Source organism: Rhopilema esculentum, chromosome 14 (assembly GCF_057945365.1).
Source record: "Rhopilema esculentum isolate cy_ngs chromosome 14, ASM5794536v1, whole genome shotgun sequence".
In the NCBI taxonomy this organism is placed as follows: domain Eukaryota; kingdom Metazoa; phylum Cnidaria; class Scyphozoa; order Rhizostomeae; family Rhizostomatidae; genus Rhopilema; species Rhopilema esculentum.
This window is the reverse complement of record NC_142828.1, coordinates 432,092-447,775: the sequence shown is the minus strand read 5'-3', so window position 1 is coordinate 447,775 and position 15,684 is coordinate 432,092. Positions and strand designations below refer to the sequence as shown.

The window sequence follows — 15,684 nt, the reverse complement described above, 5'->3', positions numbered from 1 at the left end:
AGTGGCATGAAGACAAGGCATTCTGCACATGTGCTCCCACGCAGCGCCGTCACTGATCTTAAGAATCCATCACAACACACTAGGTAATGGTTTTGCATTACCTAGATGGAAATAAACAAGTTTTGAAAGAACCATTTAGACCGGCTATAGAGGGTTTTTTTTAAAATTTCATATATGAGAAAGACAAAAGTAAAAATCACGAGTCTTGTCAAGGTGAAGTAGCGTAGGATTCAGTCTCTGTTCCATGTGGAGGCACAACCAAGATGTTTTAATTTAATGGAGGATTGAGGGGATTTGTAGCCTGTGTTTTAGGACAGCTTGTTAATGTTAAAAATGAACATTAACAAATGTTAATAAATTTTCCTGTGTACTAAGAACAGTTTAATGGCACTTTTTATGTACCAAAATACCAGGTGTTTGTTGCCATTCTTAAACGGGATTGCTGCAGGAAGGCAACCAGTCGGAAATTCATTAAGGACTTTCAGAAACCTTTCAAGTTTCTTGAAGAAGAGACGTCCGAGTCGCCTGCCAATTTACTTAAGTGCACTTGGAGTAGCTGTTGGATTTGGGATACTAGCAACGTACAGGCCTACAGAATCGATGGAATACAGCGTAGTGAATAAAGTCATTTCTTGTGTTAAGGCCATTGTGCCAGAGGATGACGAGAATGACGATGAAATAGATAAAACTAATTTGAAAAAACGGAACAAGCTCTCAGCACAGTTTAATTTCATTGCTGATGCCGTCGAAAGTGCCACACCAGCTGTTGTATATATCCAGGTTTGTATTTTCAGTGCTCAGTTCAGTTCAGTTCATATATTTTAAAATTCCTTTACATACAATATCTTGATAAAAGCAACATACAATGACTACAAATTGCATAAACATACTAAGAATAATACACAAAAAATATTAATTTACATAAGATGTTGCATGCAGGGGGATTTCTTTAGGAGGAGCTCTCTCAATAGATAAACTAATCGAGGAGAGAGCACCCCCTTGAGAGAGTGCTCTCTCCACGATTAGGAGAGTGCTCTCCTCATTCTCTTAAAATAATGGCTTCAAACAGGCCTTGCTCTAAGTAAAATGAAGGTGCTCCATAAAAAGAGCCCCTTAGAAACTCTAGGCGCTCTATTTCGCACCTCTAAGTAGATTTCCTTGAGAGCATCCTGCGAGAGCTTTAGGAGGTCGAGAGCTTCATATCGAAAGCTTCGGAAGAATTTTAAATATGAAATTCAACGGTGATACCAGAAAGCACCATAATATGAAATAACAAAACATGCAACAAACACTATGTTAATATAATAGAAATATAATAGAACAAAGTCGCAAAATTGTTCAGATTTTTCTAGATATGTAAGTTGCCATCATTCGATGAGCTTTTATCAGTGTCAGTATCACTACTGTTATGTTCAGCTTCACATATTGCTTCATCAAAACGCATGGCTTTACATCAAACATTTAGCTTTGTTTCCTTTTTTCATGTTATCCATTCTATAAGAAACGCTAGAACATCTACTACTCGCAAAAGCAAATTAAAAATGAAAAGCAATGCGATAATTTGGACGGAAACGTGATCGCTGATTTGCACAGGCGATTTTAAGTTATTAAAAAAACAGAAAATAATATATACTTCAATAGAAATTTATGCCTTTTTCGAAAATCAGATAAATCTGCCGGAGAATACGCTTAGGCTTGATGGCCTGTGTCCTTGATGGTTATTAGAGGGTTTTCAAATTAAAAATGATATCGAAAACCCAACGTTGAATTTGCTGAATTTTTTCCCAAGGGGTAATCTTACGCAAATCATAATATTGCAGTCTGTTGGGAAGATTCAACAAATTCCAAAAATTTATTTTGCTCCGTGTTAATATTGTTTTTACGTTTTGAGGGGCTCTATAAATCACTCTCCAAGGCTTTATCTGGGTGCGCTCTAGGCGCGCGCGTTCAATCGAGCGCCTTTCCGGGCAAGGCCTGCTTCAAATCAAGTTTAGGCCTATGAAAATCTGATAGGACTTGAGCTTGCATTCCTTGATTTTTGCTCAAGGAAGCTCGTAACACAGCAATTTCTGTCTGGTAGCAGAAATGGACCTCAACCTAAACCTAACTTGAACAATTGGAGGGGATATAAATCGAAATGGTCAAAATTTGTTCTTATAGTTTTTTTAAAGATGGCTTATTGTAACAATGTTTAATTTAGCCGTTTCCTTGATTTAGTAAGAAAATTTTAAAAGATCTTTGCAAAAATTCTGCAAATTTAATCAAATTTTGGTCATATATATGGAAAACTTCACCAGCATATATATGAATATATAAGAAATGATAACTTCAGTAACATGTTTTTAGAGCTTTGGGTCATATGCTACCTAGAAATCCAATATTATCTTTTGCTTCTACAATTGGAGTTTAAAAATTACCTTCAACAAAGAATAAAGTTACAGACTAAAGTTATAAGAGCAACTGACTAAAGTTACGAACAGTTTCAATGGCAAACTGAAAGAGTTGAGAAGAATTCGTTATCTACCAATAAAAATCCAGGAAGAGATTCTCTTCAAAACAGTTGTTAGTGCAGCCACTTATTGTATAACAATATTAAACTGCAATATTGAATGCTGTTGATGCACTGCATGCTAGAGCGACAAAAATGATTCATAAAATAAAAGGTGCAAGATCTACGGAAGAAATCCTGATTAAAGCTGGATGGGAACTGATTAGCTACATCTATGGAACGAGGGTACTGATGTAGATGCATAGAATTTATTACAAAACATGGCCAAAATAAATTTATGAACAATTCAGTGAACGAAAAACAAATTTGCGAAAACCTCTTTAAGTTGAAATCATAAGATACAAGAAAGAAATTTGACGGAACTCATTTAAGTATAGAGGTGGAGTTCTTTGGAACTCAATTAACAATAACCTGAAGAGTGAAGAAAATATTACAACTTTCAAAAACAAGATAAAAGATTTCAAAAAGTACGTAAACCAGCATTCATTTGAAAAGGTGGCCTGTATTATTAATAATAAAAACAAAGATTTTAAGTACTTTTGACACTGTAAATACTGTTAACTATTTTAATCCCCTTTTTAGATTTTTTTTTTATAAAAAGATAATTGAGCTTATTTTTTGTTTGTAGCTGCTGGTCCACATCAAACGTTAGTTGCCTTTAGGTAAACCTGCATTACCAAATAATTAATGTATGTATGTATGAATGTTAGTAATAGATACTTAAAATATTTAGCGATTTTATAGGCACTCAAAGTCCAGCAGTTTTTACATGTTCAAGATAGCATAAAATGAGTTCCATACAGGCTAGAGAGTTAATTCTTTTGAATATTATTTGATCAGAAATTTAATGAAGTTTCAAGATGTGGGATTCTTTTCATCAAAAAAACAACTTATTTTTTTCCTATTTCCACCTCGGGGCTAAGTGTGCTGGGGGGAGTGTAATGAGTATCAACGGTACTTCACCGCTATCTGTCCCCTGTAAAGCAGCATTGGACTATAGCTTGTTTTCACAATCTGTGCCCCTATAATGTAGCTTCAAGACAAAGATCTACTAGGAAATAGACAGGGATGGCGAAACAACCAAGCGACAAATTCCAACATAACTGCAATTTTATTTCGATCTTCTGTAGGAATCTTGAACATTAGCTAACTTTGGGCATAAGGAATTATTTTACAAGTTTTGAGAAGTCCAGAATTTTATATGAATCTCTCTGATTATTACAATTGGCCGCTTTCAAGGGCAATTTATTAAAAAGGACACTCTGACCCTCTTGCCCCACCTATCACAGGACAACAGGAGCAGTTGAACTCCACGCCCCTTTCTCCGGCGTCCCTGGAAATAGAAAAAGGAGTTCAAAGGAATACTTATCAAAACGAAGCGACTATAAACACACAAGGTTACAGTATTCGCCCATATAATGGGTGTGTCCCACAACAGAAGGGTGTGGTTCCAATCCCAAAAGATTTGAGCTAGTGTCGCCAAAAATCCTAGATCCGGTCCTGATAATATGAATTATTGCTCCATTTATAACAGGTTCTGGTGTCTACAATAACAAGATCTTTGCTCGAGCCTTGTAAAAGACATTTTTCATGTCAGTGGCCCAGCACTTGCTTTAAAAATAAAAATAAAATCAACAGTGCTAAAAGTATTTTAAGGTACTTTGTTGTAAGGTAACATCAAATGAAAACAAAACTGTTATGATGATCTTTAATGCACTCCAAGAAAGATTATATATCCAGTATAGATGAATTCGTTTGTAAATTTTATGTACATCAGGAATGTCATAATGAATATTACTGCTGGATGATTGCAAATTTTTCTATCAAACCTCTTTTAAAAACACTTTATCTGTCCAGAAAATGTTCCAAGGGCTAATGTAGTATACAAATCAGGCCACACCAGAAATAAATTTGCAGGCAAGCAGTGGATCGAACTCCTTGTCATGTCAAGAGGTGCAATGGGGTGCTGTCTTTTTAGCATAAAAAGCAATTTTACACAAGAGTATACATTTTCTTTTTTTAAAGCTATTTTGCAAATAGAATAATAAAAGTTTGACAAGAAAGGACAAAAAAACAACACAAAACCGGGTTTTTTGAAATGCTATCAGAAGGGGATAACCGCAAAAATAGAGGTTTCTGAAAATGCACTGGATCAATATGAACAAAAACCGAAGCAGTGTGAACAGTCACAATCACAAAAACGGGAATCTTTTACATTGATTCTTCGACACCGATAGCAGTGTTTGCGCACAAAAACGAAAATTTTCCTCTCCACTTTTGTCCAAGAAAGAAAAAATTTCAACGGGTGCTACATATCCACAAAAACGGATAGAAACAAAAACAGAGTAGTGAAGGGTAAAAACCACAAAAAGAGCATTTTTACTGGGTTTTTATCAGCAGTTTGAACACACAAAAACATGGGTTTTTGAAAACTCTTCAAAACAAATTTACAAAAATAGAAACAGTGTGAACCGTTAAAACCAAAAAAAGCTATGTTTACTCATCCCGTTTCTGTGAGCACTGAGAACGCAAAAAAAACGAACATTTACTTGTCAATAGACAGATTAAAGTGAAAACGAAGAAATGTAAACGTGCTAGCTATCCAATCTGATATGCTTCATACTGTTTTCGTATTTTCAAATGAAAATGTGAGTCAAAACCAATCAGATACTTGTAAACGACTGAATCCGATATCAAAATAGAATTTTGCAGTGCAAAGGATTATAAAACAAATGCGAGATCCCCGCAGTAAAGCGCTCAGGTGCACTAAAAAGTTCTTGTGTAAATAGAGCCTCAAATCCAGATATAATTAAGACGGAAACGGTAACATGTAAACAGGCACAGGTTTTTTGTCAGATTGGGAAACAAAATATGATATGAAATGAAAATGCGACATAAAATTAAAATGCGATATGAAATCGTATAAACAGGGTCTCAGAATATTTCCTGCAAGGGTGGTAACTTACAGCCTTGACAAGGCATGCGATAAACCGCACTTCTTAGGGAAACAAGGCATGTGCCAAGGTGTGCGCGGGCGGTCATACATCTTTCCGAGGATGGCCTGATTCAAATGCTAAAAACCTAAAGTATTTCTTAACATTTTCAGTTGATTTGATTTTCCATTGCATTTTTCCATTGAGATGTGTTTGATTTAGCTTCCATATGTTCCTGTGTTTTGATATACTGGCTTGGTATCTTCTATGTCATTTTCCTGGGTTACAAAATGTGTTAACTGATGAAACATTTATTTTTCACAACGAACCCTTTTGCCCCCGAACAAAGACTGACATGGTTGGGTTTGTGTGAGTGGTGATGCGATCGCAGGTGATCACTCGCCTCAAACTAAAAGGCCTATTTGCTGCTTTTATAATTTGCATTTGTTGATTTTTTTCTTTGAATTTTTTTTGTAAACACAAAATCTTTGGGTGTGTGAGTGTGCACTTGAATTTAAGAATGCATTCCATATGTACAAGACGAGTTTTAGAATGCTCATTTAAAGAATGTTCATCAGTTTAATTGCCGCTACCTCCCTTGTTATCTCTATCTCTGTTCTTCTTCTATGTTTTCACTGGAAATGGTTTGCATAGTTTTGCTGCTGTAGCAAAGCTACAACAGTTTGAAGGACAATTGATGAAGATGATTATCCTGAATTGTTTGGCCAAATAGTTTTTCATCAAACTTTGGTAATGTTTTGGGGTTAGTAAACTGGCTTATCGGGAAGGAAAATGTGATGCAGAGAAGGGTCATAATACAGGGAAAATGTGAAACATACTACAGACTACACTACTAACAAAATCTACTATACAACAGTATAAGGAACGAGGCTCTATGGAACCTTTTTTTGATGAGATCCAGGTGATGCTTGGAAAACAAGGAGAGACATTTTTTTCCAACATGCCAATGCAACGCCTCAGATGGCAATTTTACCAAAACTTATTGCATTTCCATAAGCTTTGTTTTCTTTCTTTGCCTTGATAAATCTCTCACATTAATATTATACAAAATGTCTTGCTAGGAATTGAAAAAAAAACAAATGAGTTCCTAACCACAATGTCCCCCAAGCAGGCGAAAACAACTGGTAGAATGAGTTTATAAGGAATGGAAGAGATTTCTTGAGCATTCCAACAAAAAACTCTACACCTCAATTCTAAAACAACTTAGATGGTTATCAAAGTGAAATATAGACATGTAAACAGTATTTTCCATTTAAATTAAGTGGGGGAAAGTGGGGATATGCAAATGTTACCAAATTTTTTGTGCTAATGGAGGGTACTAACTTGCCATTGCAATTCATGTGTAGGTCATTTCAAACAAGTACAAAGGGAGATTTCTTGGTAAAGTTGGTCCAGTCAGCAGTGGCTCAGGGTTTGTTGTCACAAGAGATGGGATGATTTTGACCAATGCCCATGTTGTTGCTGATGCCATGACAGTGGAGGTAAAAATGCCAGATGGAAGGAAATTTGAAGGGGTTGTCATTGATATCGACCCAGTCACTGATCTGGCAGCAGTGCAGCTTGTCAATGCAGAAAATGTAAGGACCAATTCATTTTATAATGTGGTGATTTTAATTTCCTAGTGGTTATTTTTTCTAATTTTTAATGATAACCCTGTTTTTATAAGTACTACACAGTATGCAACAAGGACCGAGAGCGATGTTAAAGTAGACAACTGATCATTCTATACACCAATTCGACTTACGGTATTGCTTTGGAAATTTTCCCAAATTTCATTATTCAACTTTTTTAAGCTTAGATTTGGTTTTATTGGCATAATTTCAGGCTGGATACAATTTTTCATATTGTTTGTGCTTGTATTTTAGATTTTATGAAGGAACAAAGTTTGAAAATTTGTGAGGGATTTGACCGCAAAAATCAATCTGTGTGAAACTTTGCCCCCTAATTGCTAACCCTAATATAATTTTCATCATTAAGTCGTCATAAAATCAATATCGTGAGCAATACCATAATGAAAACTTTCAAGTAGACTGAAATCATTGCTCTCAATCCGAATCTGGGGTCAAAAATTTTGTACAATTTTGTATCCTATTATCAACATTTTGTATCCGATTATCAAAATTATCACAACAGTATACATTCATTTGTAACTGAGTTTGGGAATAAAATCCTTGCTAAAAATGGGATTCATCTAAAAGTTCATTTTACTTTACCAGTCAGAAGAGCCAATAATAAGCAAGGAAAACCCAACTACTTCCTTGATATTCAAATCGATTTGAACATAATTTCGATCCGTGATATAACTCAGTCTCTATCAGAAAAAATTTTCAAAGTATACTTAGATTGTAAATCAGATTTTTAAAGAATCTTTGCCTAAAACCAGGCATTGCGGGACCTTGTTGTTGCATTGGGTCTACAATCCCCTTCTAATAAAATCAGTTTACCACCTTTTTATCAGGTCAGTTGCCATATTATCTTAGTTATGTTCAACTAACATATCAATCAACTGTAAAATACTAAATCTTTTAGATTAAGTTCCCTTGCTTACAACTTGGAAACTCTTCAAGGCTTAGAGCTGGTGAATGGGTGGCTGCACTGGGAAGCCCATTAACTCTCAGCAACACGATCACTGCAGGCATTGTCAGCTCTTTGCACAGAGGTGGTGAAGAACTTGGCCTTCGTAACAGGGAAATGAAATACATCCAAACGGATGCAGCAATTAATGTGAGTAAATTAATTTGGGAATTGAATGTAGGATTTTTAATATTGAAAGCAAGAAAGATTAATCTTGATTCCTGAAAAGATTCATTTATCCTAAAATTATGATAAATAGCCTTTGAAACTATTTGCCTGCAAAGCATCGTCATGTGATGGTCTTGTGATGGTTTTTATTTTTTCACAAGAGTTCTCTCTCTTTTCTTCAAAGGTTGGCAATTCAGGTGGCCCTTTGGTTAATCTGGTAAGTTAATCATTTTGGGTCGTTAAATAAAACTCTTTATCTGATATTAACCGTTCAAGATCTGACATAAACATAAAGCAACCATTAATTGTTTTCATTAAAGGGACATGGTGGGTTTTTTATTTGTATGAAGTAGTGGCTTCTTCTTCATTATCAGTTCTATCAATGGTCGCCTGTATTAGACAAAAACATTGATATATATTATGATTTTTAAGAATAGATTTAAACCTGTTCATGATGTAATGATATAATCAGCGCGCGGGAATGCCACATGCTAACAATTACTCTAGTTTTGTGTTAGTCAGTAAAAATAATGAATAATCAAACTGGAAAACCATTCATTTTGGAAACCAAAGGAACTTTAGTAAACGTATTGAACCGGAAAGTAAAATGCAAGATAAACCAGGAGATGGCCTGGCTTTAGTAATTCTACAATAAACACCTTTTGGAAAGACAGTAGAAACTCCGTCCGTTTTGTCAGGAGGCGCAAAGAGCGCTGTTGCGATCTCTGTCAATGCACTCCCTTCTTTTCTGTTTCGCGCCGATCTAATCGCTGCTGGAAGTCCTCTTCCTGTCCAGTTTTGGTTTTGGATGTCTTTCTTCCCGACGTTGCTAAAATGAGGAACTAGCGGAAAGTGCGCGGAACTAGCGGAACGACCAAAAAATGATCCGTAAGATGCTATCGCATGCTCATTTTGGGCAGTAAATGAACTGTCTTATGCAATCCTTGAAATTGCTTCATGTTAGTCTTAATTAGTGTATTTTCACTATTGTAGAAACTAACATTAAATAATCTACAATACAATTATACAATACAATCGCAAAACCTGTTGTTCGCAGCAGAACATATTTTGCAAAAATCACTCCTTTGGTTATGATAGCAAGAGGTTGGCATTTTACAGTGTTTAATGGTGAACCTCTGATAAAGATTTGATCTTCTTGTTTGGGATAAAGATATATTGGAAAAATTGACAAATTCATTGTTATATTCATTGTCATAGGTTGTTGTCAACGCAGTGCCTCTGAAGCTCTACGTTTGTTCTTGTTTTCTTGTAGGATGGTGAGGTAGTTGGCATCAACTGTATAACGGTAATGGCAGCATCTGGTATTTCATTCGCAATACCGTCAGACACTGCAAGAGAGTTCTTAAGGCGTGCCAAAGAGCGTGTCAAGACTTTAAAAGGATCAGGGGGGTTGACGGCACCGAAAATTAAACCAAGAGAAAGGTTCTATATAGGTCAGGGTCACAATCTGTTTTACTTCATTAGTTTTTGTAACTTTTTGCTTCATTCTACATATCCTTTTTCAAATAAGATTGATGTAAAAAGCTTTCCTAGAGAATAAACTGTCCTACCTTTCCCCTAAAGTTTGCGAAGTTTAAGTAGAAAACGTCTCTTATTTACGTCATTCTTGCATCTTACGTCATTCTTGCATCTTACGTCATTCTTGCATCTTACGTCATTCTTGCATTTTACGTCATTCTTGCATCTTCATCATTCTTTTATCTTATTTCATTTTTGCATCTTAAATCGCTCTTGCATCTTATATCAGTCTTGTATATTAAGTCGTTCTTGCATCTTACGTAACCTTTGTATCTTATGCAATTTCTTGAAACATCTTTAATCATTCTTGCCTACAACAGGCATATCAATGCTGACGCTGACACCAGCTATAGCAGAGGAATTACGGCAACGCAGCTCAAGGTACTCAAATGTTGAAGGCGGAGTATTCATTGCAAGCGTCGCGAGAGGATCGCCGGCAGATAGGTATGTCTTTGTGTTGTTATCTTCAAACCTGGCTCGTATTGGAGTTTTAAGCGATATGCACATAAAACCTTGAAGGAGCATGCGAGTATACTCTTCCCTCCTATCCTATCGTTCAAGGGCGTTTCCACCCATAGAAAATTCATCTTGCTTTTTGTTTGGTACCACCTTTCGCATACTTGCAAGCGACAAATTAAATTTGTAGTTTCCAGATTGAATGACAACGTTCTAAACAATTATGCCATCTCCGTTTGTAGAGCTGGTTTACGAACTGGTGACGTCATTGTGTCGATGAAAGGCAAGACGCTGCAGAATTCGCAGGAAATCTACGATGCCGTAAACAATGGAGAAAAATTTGAACTTGAAATTTTAAGAGGATCCTCCACGTTTAAAATTCATGTCAAGCCTGAAGTTGCTGGGAAGCTTTAAAGGATGTCTGTAAATGTATTTTGATAAATTGAAGTTTAGATTATTTGACAAATTGTTGATGAGAGCCAAATTGTTATTTCTTTTCTCAAAAGCATTCGTATGATTGCCTGAAAAATGACAGCAATAAGATATGATGAGCGTTGAGATAATATAGCTGGTTACCACTTGAACTAGGCCTGCTAAGATCAAAGAGGTCTGGGCGCTGAAATGGTACCCAATTGTAACAAGATAGCGTATCTGATTGAATTGTACTGCTACAGCTTTCCCTAGATCTTGTATTGCTTTGCAAAAAGATTAGTTCTAGTCAAATGCCTTTGGAACATTAGTGTGCAACTGAGTCAATTTTCTAGTCTGTTCTTACTGCACTTGATAATCTAAAGAAAGATTACCTATTGTGGCCAGTTCACTTGGTGAAATATAACTGGTGTGAAGGCAATTCGCCATTAGCCGACAACAAGAATCGTCAGTATTTCTCTGCATTGCATGGAGCCATTGCTAAACCAGTGAACATTTCGTATCTCATCTAACCCATTTGTTCTCAAATAGCCCTCGACAGTCGACAACTCCCTTCAATAGATGTCCTTTGAATAAAAATTCAAAAGATTGAAAAAGAAAGATTGAAAAAAATTAAGGACAGGAGACTGCTTTCTTTTGCCCATTGTTAACTTTTAAGGAGCTGTTTACATGAGCCAGTTAACTCAGAAGGAACTTTTTATGTGCGATCTCGGTTTCAATAGCATGTTCTGTGTTTAACAAACTTTTGATTTTACGAAAAACGGGCTAGACTGGTTAGCCGGAACCCCGCCTTCTGCCTACCGGGTTAGCCTTGCAAAGCGGGCTGAAATTGAAAGTTTTTCCTTATGTAATCGATTTGGTCTGCCTGCAGGCTAAATTTTAACAGGCTGGCTCGTGCATGACTAATTGAAATGGCGGAGAAACCGAAGACCGCTGCATCAAAGATTAAACTAAGAATGTAAATAAAATAAAAGATGTTTTAAGATTGAAGTGAACTGAGGATATAGTCAAGGCTGCAAGTACTTTTCAAATACAAGTGCATGATGGGATAGAGTAACTGATTACAATGCAGATACAACCATACGAAGCAGTGAGGACGAACCAAGCCATGAAGCTGAAGATCATAGATAGCATCAATATAAAGCAACTAGCAAGGATGTTTTACAAAGCCTTCATTATTAAAGTAACTTCCTGCTTCTTGGCAATGCATAAATGTTCCCCCTTTGCATCACATGTCGACCTGCACTCAGATTTCAGAAACTCGAGCACTTTAACCCCCTCCTTCGATTTCCTGGGGTCCTCATTGCTGTGCAGAAGAAACTTGATCAGTGCCCCACCCACCGGATTGTCGTCTTGAAAAATTTCTGTTATCTCCACATTTAAAGGTGCAGTAAAACGATCATAGGTTATACCAAGCTCCTTCTGTAACTCGGTGAGAATCTCATTTGTAGGGGTGAGCCCTCGTGACGTTTGTCCCATTAGCTGCACGTACATCCTGAAAGCCTTTTGTGTAGTTGAGTTTTCTTCCTCTTTAACAGTAAGAACTACCCCTTGATCTTCTAACAATAGGTTGTATGACTGCCTTAGTGCCAATCTTTCGTCTACGTAGTAGAGAGAGTTTATGAATGTTATCAAGTGGTATTTTTGAGGCTCTTCGATGCCCTGTTGCCTTGCCACAAAATCTTGGAACATTGCTGTTTCCCAGACGAACTTGACATTGCCACAATAGTCTTCGGTTGACTGTGCCTTTCTCTGAAACTCCTGGACTGATACAGAATTGGGCTCGACAACTGTCCAAGACATGGTTGTTCCTGGATACTGGGACTTTATTTCTTTCAGGATAGCATCTATAAGAAGCAAATCGAACGAACCATTTCCAGATCCCACTGAAAGAACTTTGAACTCATGCAAATCCCTGTCTTCAAGATTCAGCTTCGGAATCAATACTGGCATCAACTGATCACGAATCCAAGCTTTGTTTTGGTTGTCAAATCCACGATGCCACACTTTAATTATATCGTTATAACTTTGATAACTGTTGAAAAAGTCCGTGTACTCTTGCGATAACGGCATGTCTCCAATATGCTCCAAAGTTTACTCGTTGCAGCGCTGAGGCACTTTTCTGTGGCTGAGATATCAAGAGTCGAAATACAAGTTAATCCTACCAAGGCCACACGATACCATTCAAATGCCATTCAATGCGTCCTATTCATAGAGATCTCTATGGTCAATGTCTGGGAAACAGCATGCAAATTACTGGAAAAACCAGACCCTATGACCCTAGGACCCCTATGACCCCTAGGACCCTATGACCATTAACTACGAAGCACCAAAAAGGACCCTTAACTACTTCATGATTTACCGCTCCCCCAGAGCCATGCCTTTTAATGCCATTATGTTGACGGTGGTGAAGAAAGCAAACATTTAGTAAACTAAAGCTTCTGGTCTGACACTCTTCATAGTTTAAAACGTGAGAACATAGATCGAAAACTCTACGCTAGGAAATATATATACCCAGTTGTGGATCGAGATAGGCCAATCAGAAACACGAGCACATGACTGTTGAGGTTGACCAATCAGTGCCGCTTGCCTATTGAGAATGTTACCAATGGAGTCCTAAGATGAAAACGAACTCCTTTTTTCTACACAGTAGCGGTTTTTTCGTGCTTATGTAGATAGATTCTAAAACTGCTAGATGGAACGACGATCGGGCTTTACCAATAATCTGAAACATGTCGCCATTATGGTTTTTTGCACAATCTGGGTTTTCCAGTAATATTGCCCGATAGCAGAATCGCAGGTTTAAGTTGTAATTTTAGATCTGCAAGAAAACAGCCACCTCGGTCTATAGTGGCTGTATCTATATTTGCCACGCCCACTTTGCCAATCGCATCAAAGCACCACGCCCAAATTTTATTAAGAAATTTAGATCTGTAAAAATTTCTAATTTTAGGCCCTGGTTTGTTACCGAACAGTGCACAGTACAAAGTTTGTTCTTTATGCAATATATTTTTTCGGAACTTGTGCACCAAACGAAAACGAATTTCTAGCAAGGATAAAACTGCTGCTTTAAAGTGTTTACCGTCACAGTTGGATTAACCCCACTGGGGAGGGTGTAGAATTCAATACTTGATGCTGAAGAAAGAACTTTTTTATGTTGGTGTTCGAGGTTTTGTTGCTTACAATTTTTAGAACTTCTTAATTTAGAACAGCATAAATATCTCTCAACATGCAAAATTATATTCAACTGTGACGATGAAAGATTGCAAGTTTGCAAACGGATTGTTGTTATTCTGGCCTGGTTCATAAAGTTATCAACTAAGACCAAAGCCTGAGCTCATATGACAATGTCTCAGCCAATTTGTAACACATTCAACAAATTTTGTACATTGAGAGGTATTCATAATGCTCTTTTAGGAGTTATAGTCAAAATTAAAAAATCTAAAAGTCAATTTTGGTGACGTCACATCGAGTTTCTGAGTCAAATTGGGGCTAGCTATTTTTGGGCAGGTGAGCAGAGGCAAAGGTGCTTGATGTGAACGCTTTTCTCATGATAAGAGATGCTGATCTGTAAACTGATACTGATTATCATACTGATTTTTGTCAAGGATTCTTTTCAAATAGGCTTCGAATATGCCAGAATTTTGCAAAATCTTTCAGCAACTGCCAAAAGGTTTTTGAAATTTCAGGATTTCTTTTCCAGATTTTAAGATTTCTTTTCAAGAATTCAAGATCCTTGACAGCTTTCTTGATCTTGTAGGTCTAGAAGCACCGTTAAAACAAGCGATGCTGCCATCGGCCAACATCTTTTAGATATCCCAAATCGTCTGAAATTGACCAGCGGATACTAAAACATACCACGAAAAAAACAATAGGAATATTGGTATGCTAGTAAGGAAATCTATGAAGGTCTCGAGGGCAGTTGGCTTTTTAAGGCATTGCCATGTCTTTTCTCCCTAAAGAAACATTGCAAACTTTTTACACAGGTATTGTGGAGTCCCACTTTCGATACTGCTGTTAGCTGTTCTGTCTGGAGCTGCGCCGGTTTAACTCAAGTTAATCAGCTACAAAAATTCAAAACCGTATGGCTATGATAATAACGAATAGCAGCTTTGATGCTCCAAGCAAACCTCTCATTAAAGGGCTGGGTGGAAGACCGTTGTGGAACTTGTTTATGATGAATCTAAGACAATGGTCTTTAAGCCCCTGAATGAACTGGTTCCACAATACAGGGGCGGCGCCAATAAATTCAAAGTGGGGCTCGAGTTGATAACGTTATTAAACTAAGAAAACAACTTTTGAAAAACGCACTGAAATGCTTCACGATATTCTATGCCTATGATTTTATGGGTCACTTGTAATGCTAGCGGTACACTGGAAGGCCGGCGAGTGGTTGTCGCAGGCACTAGGTATAACCACAGAGGAGGCTTCCTTGCGAGCGAAGCAAACAGAAAATTTTTGCTACCACGCCCTCTAGACTAGCGTAAAAAACATTTCACACTGTTACTTGCGGTCCTTTTTGCAAATATTTTGTATTTTTAAGGCATGGTTTTTTACGTTTGATTAATTCCAGTCTTAAAATGGAATTCATTACTTCATCGGGCACCATAGACCCCGGCTTATTCCTTTGAAATAAAGCAATACTGTAAAGGGATTTATCGCACTATTTTTTCTTCTATTCTCTTAAAAACACTTTTTTGCAAAAAAAGTGAGGGGGTTGCCGCCTATGCAATACCTGTGCGACCTTTTCACCTGAAATTCGTCCTGGTCATTATACAGCCTTCGGGATACGGTGACCGGCCTGAGGCTACCGATGAAAAGTTTCTCTTATAGAGGTGCAAAAGTATGGAATAGCCTGTCCGCCGAGTCAAAGCAGGCTGCCTTTCTGAATAGTTTCAAGAATGGTCGTGGTTTGATCGTACTAAGTGTCTGTGAGTTCATATTTGGAATTGAAATTGAATAGAATGCAAAAAATTCTACTTCCGTACTGTCATATAAACCTCCCATAATTTTCATTCAGGGTTCGTTTGATCAAATGAAAGAAAATTTACAGTT

General features: G+C 37.1%; 2 protein-coding genes across 2 annotated transcripts; one reads left to right on the top strand and one right to left on the bottom strand.

Annotated features, from left to right (window-relative positions):
- Positions 1-159: 159 nt before the first annotated feature.
- Positions 160-10,684, top strand: LOC135695982 (serine protease HTRA2, mitochondrial). The gene is made up of 7 exons (XM_065215224.2): positions 160-780; positions 6,810-7,040; positions 7,993-8,187; positions 8,390-8,422; positions 9,479-9,659; positions 10,065-10,188; positions 10,443-10,684. The coding sequence occupies exons 1-7, from the start codon at positions 385-387 to the stop codon at positions 10,612-10,614; spliced, it is 1,332 nt and encodes a 443-aa protein (XP_065071296.2). The 5' UTR covers positions 160-384; the 3' UTR covers positions 10,615-10,684.
- Positions 10,685-11,642: 958 nt separating this feature from the next.
- On the bottom strand, positions 11,643-12,878 carry LOC135695983 (histamine N-methyltransferase). Its single transcript, XM_065215225.2, has one exon. It carries the CDS (start codon positions 12,700-12,702, stop codon positions 11,791-11,793), a length of 912 nt encoding a protein of 303 aa, XP_065071297.2. The 5' UTR covers positions 12,703-12,878; the 3' UTR covers positions 11,643-11,790.
- Positions 12,879-15,684: the final 2,806 nt, after the last annotated feature.

Bases quoted from the DNA above. Each gene is read 5' to 3' on its own strand.
- LOC135695982 (XM_065215224.2), top strand. From the start codon at position 385: ATGGCACTTTTTATGTACCAAAATACCAGGTGTTTGTTGCCATTCTTA. The intron at 8,423-9,478 runs GTAAGTTAATCA...GTTTTCTTGTAG, and splicing joins GTGGCCCTTTGGTTAATCTG to GATGGTGAGGTAGTTGGCAT. The intron at 10,189-10,442 runs GTATGTCTTTGT...CTCCGTTTGTAG, and splicing joins AGAGGATCGCCGGCAGATAG to AGCTGGTTTACGAACTGGTG.
- LOC135695983 (XM_065215225.2), bottom strand. From the start codon at position 12,702: ATGCCGTTATCGCAAGAGTACACGGACTTTTTCAACAGTTATCAAAGT.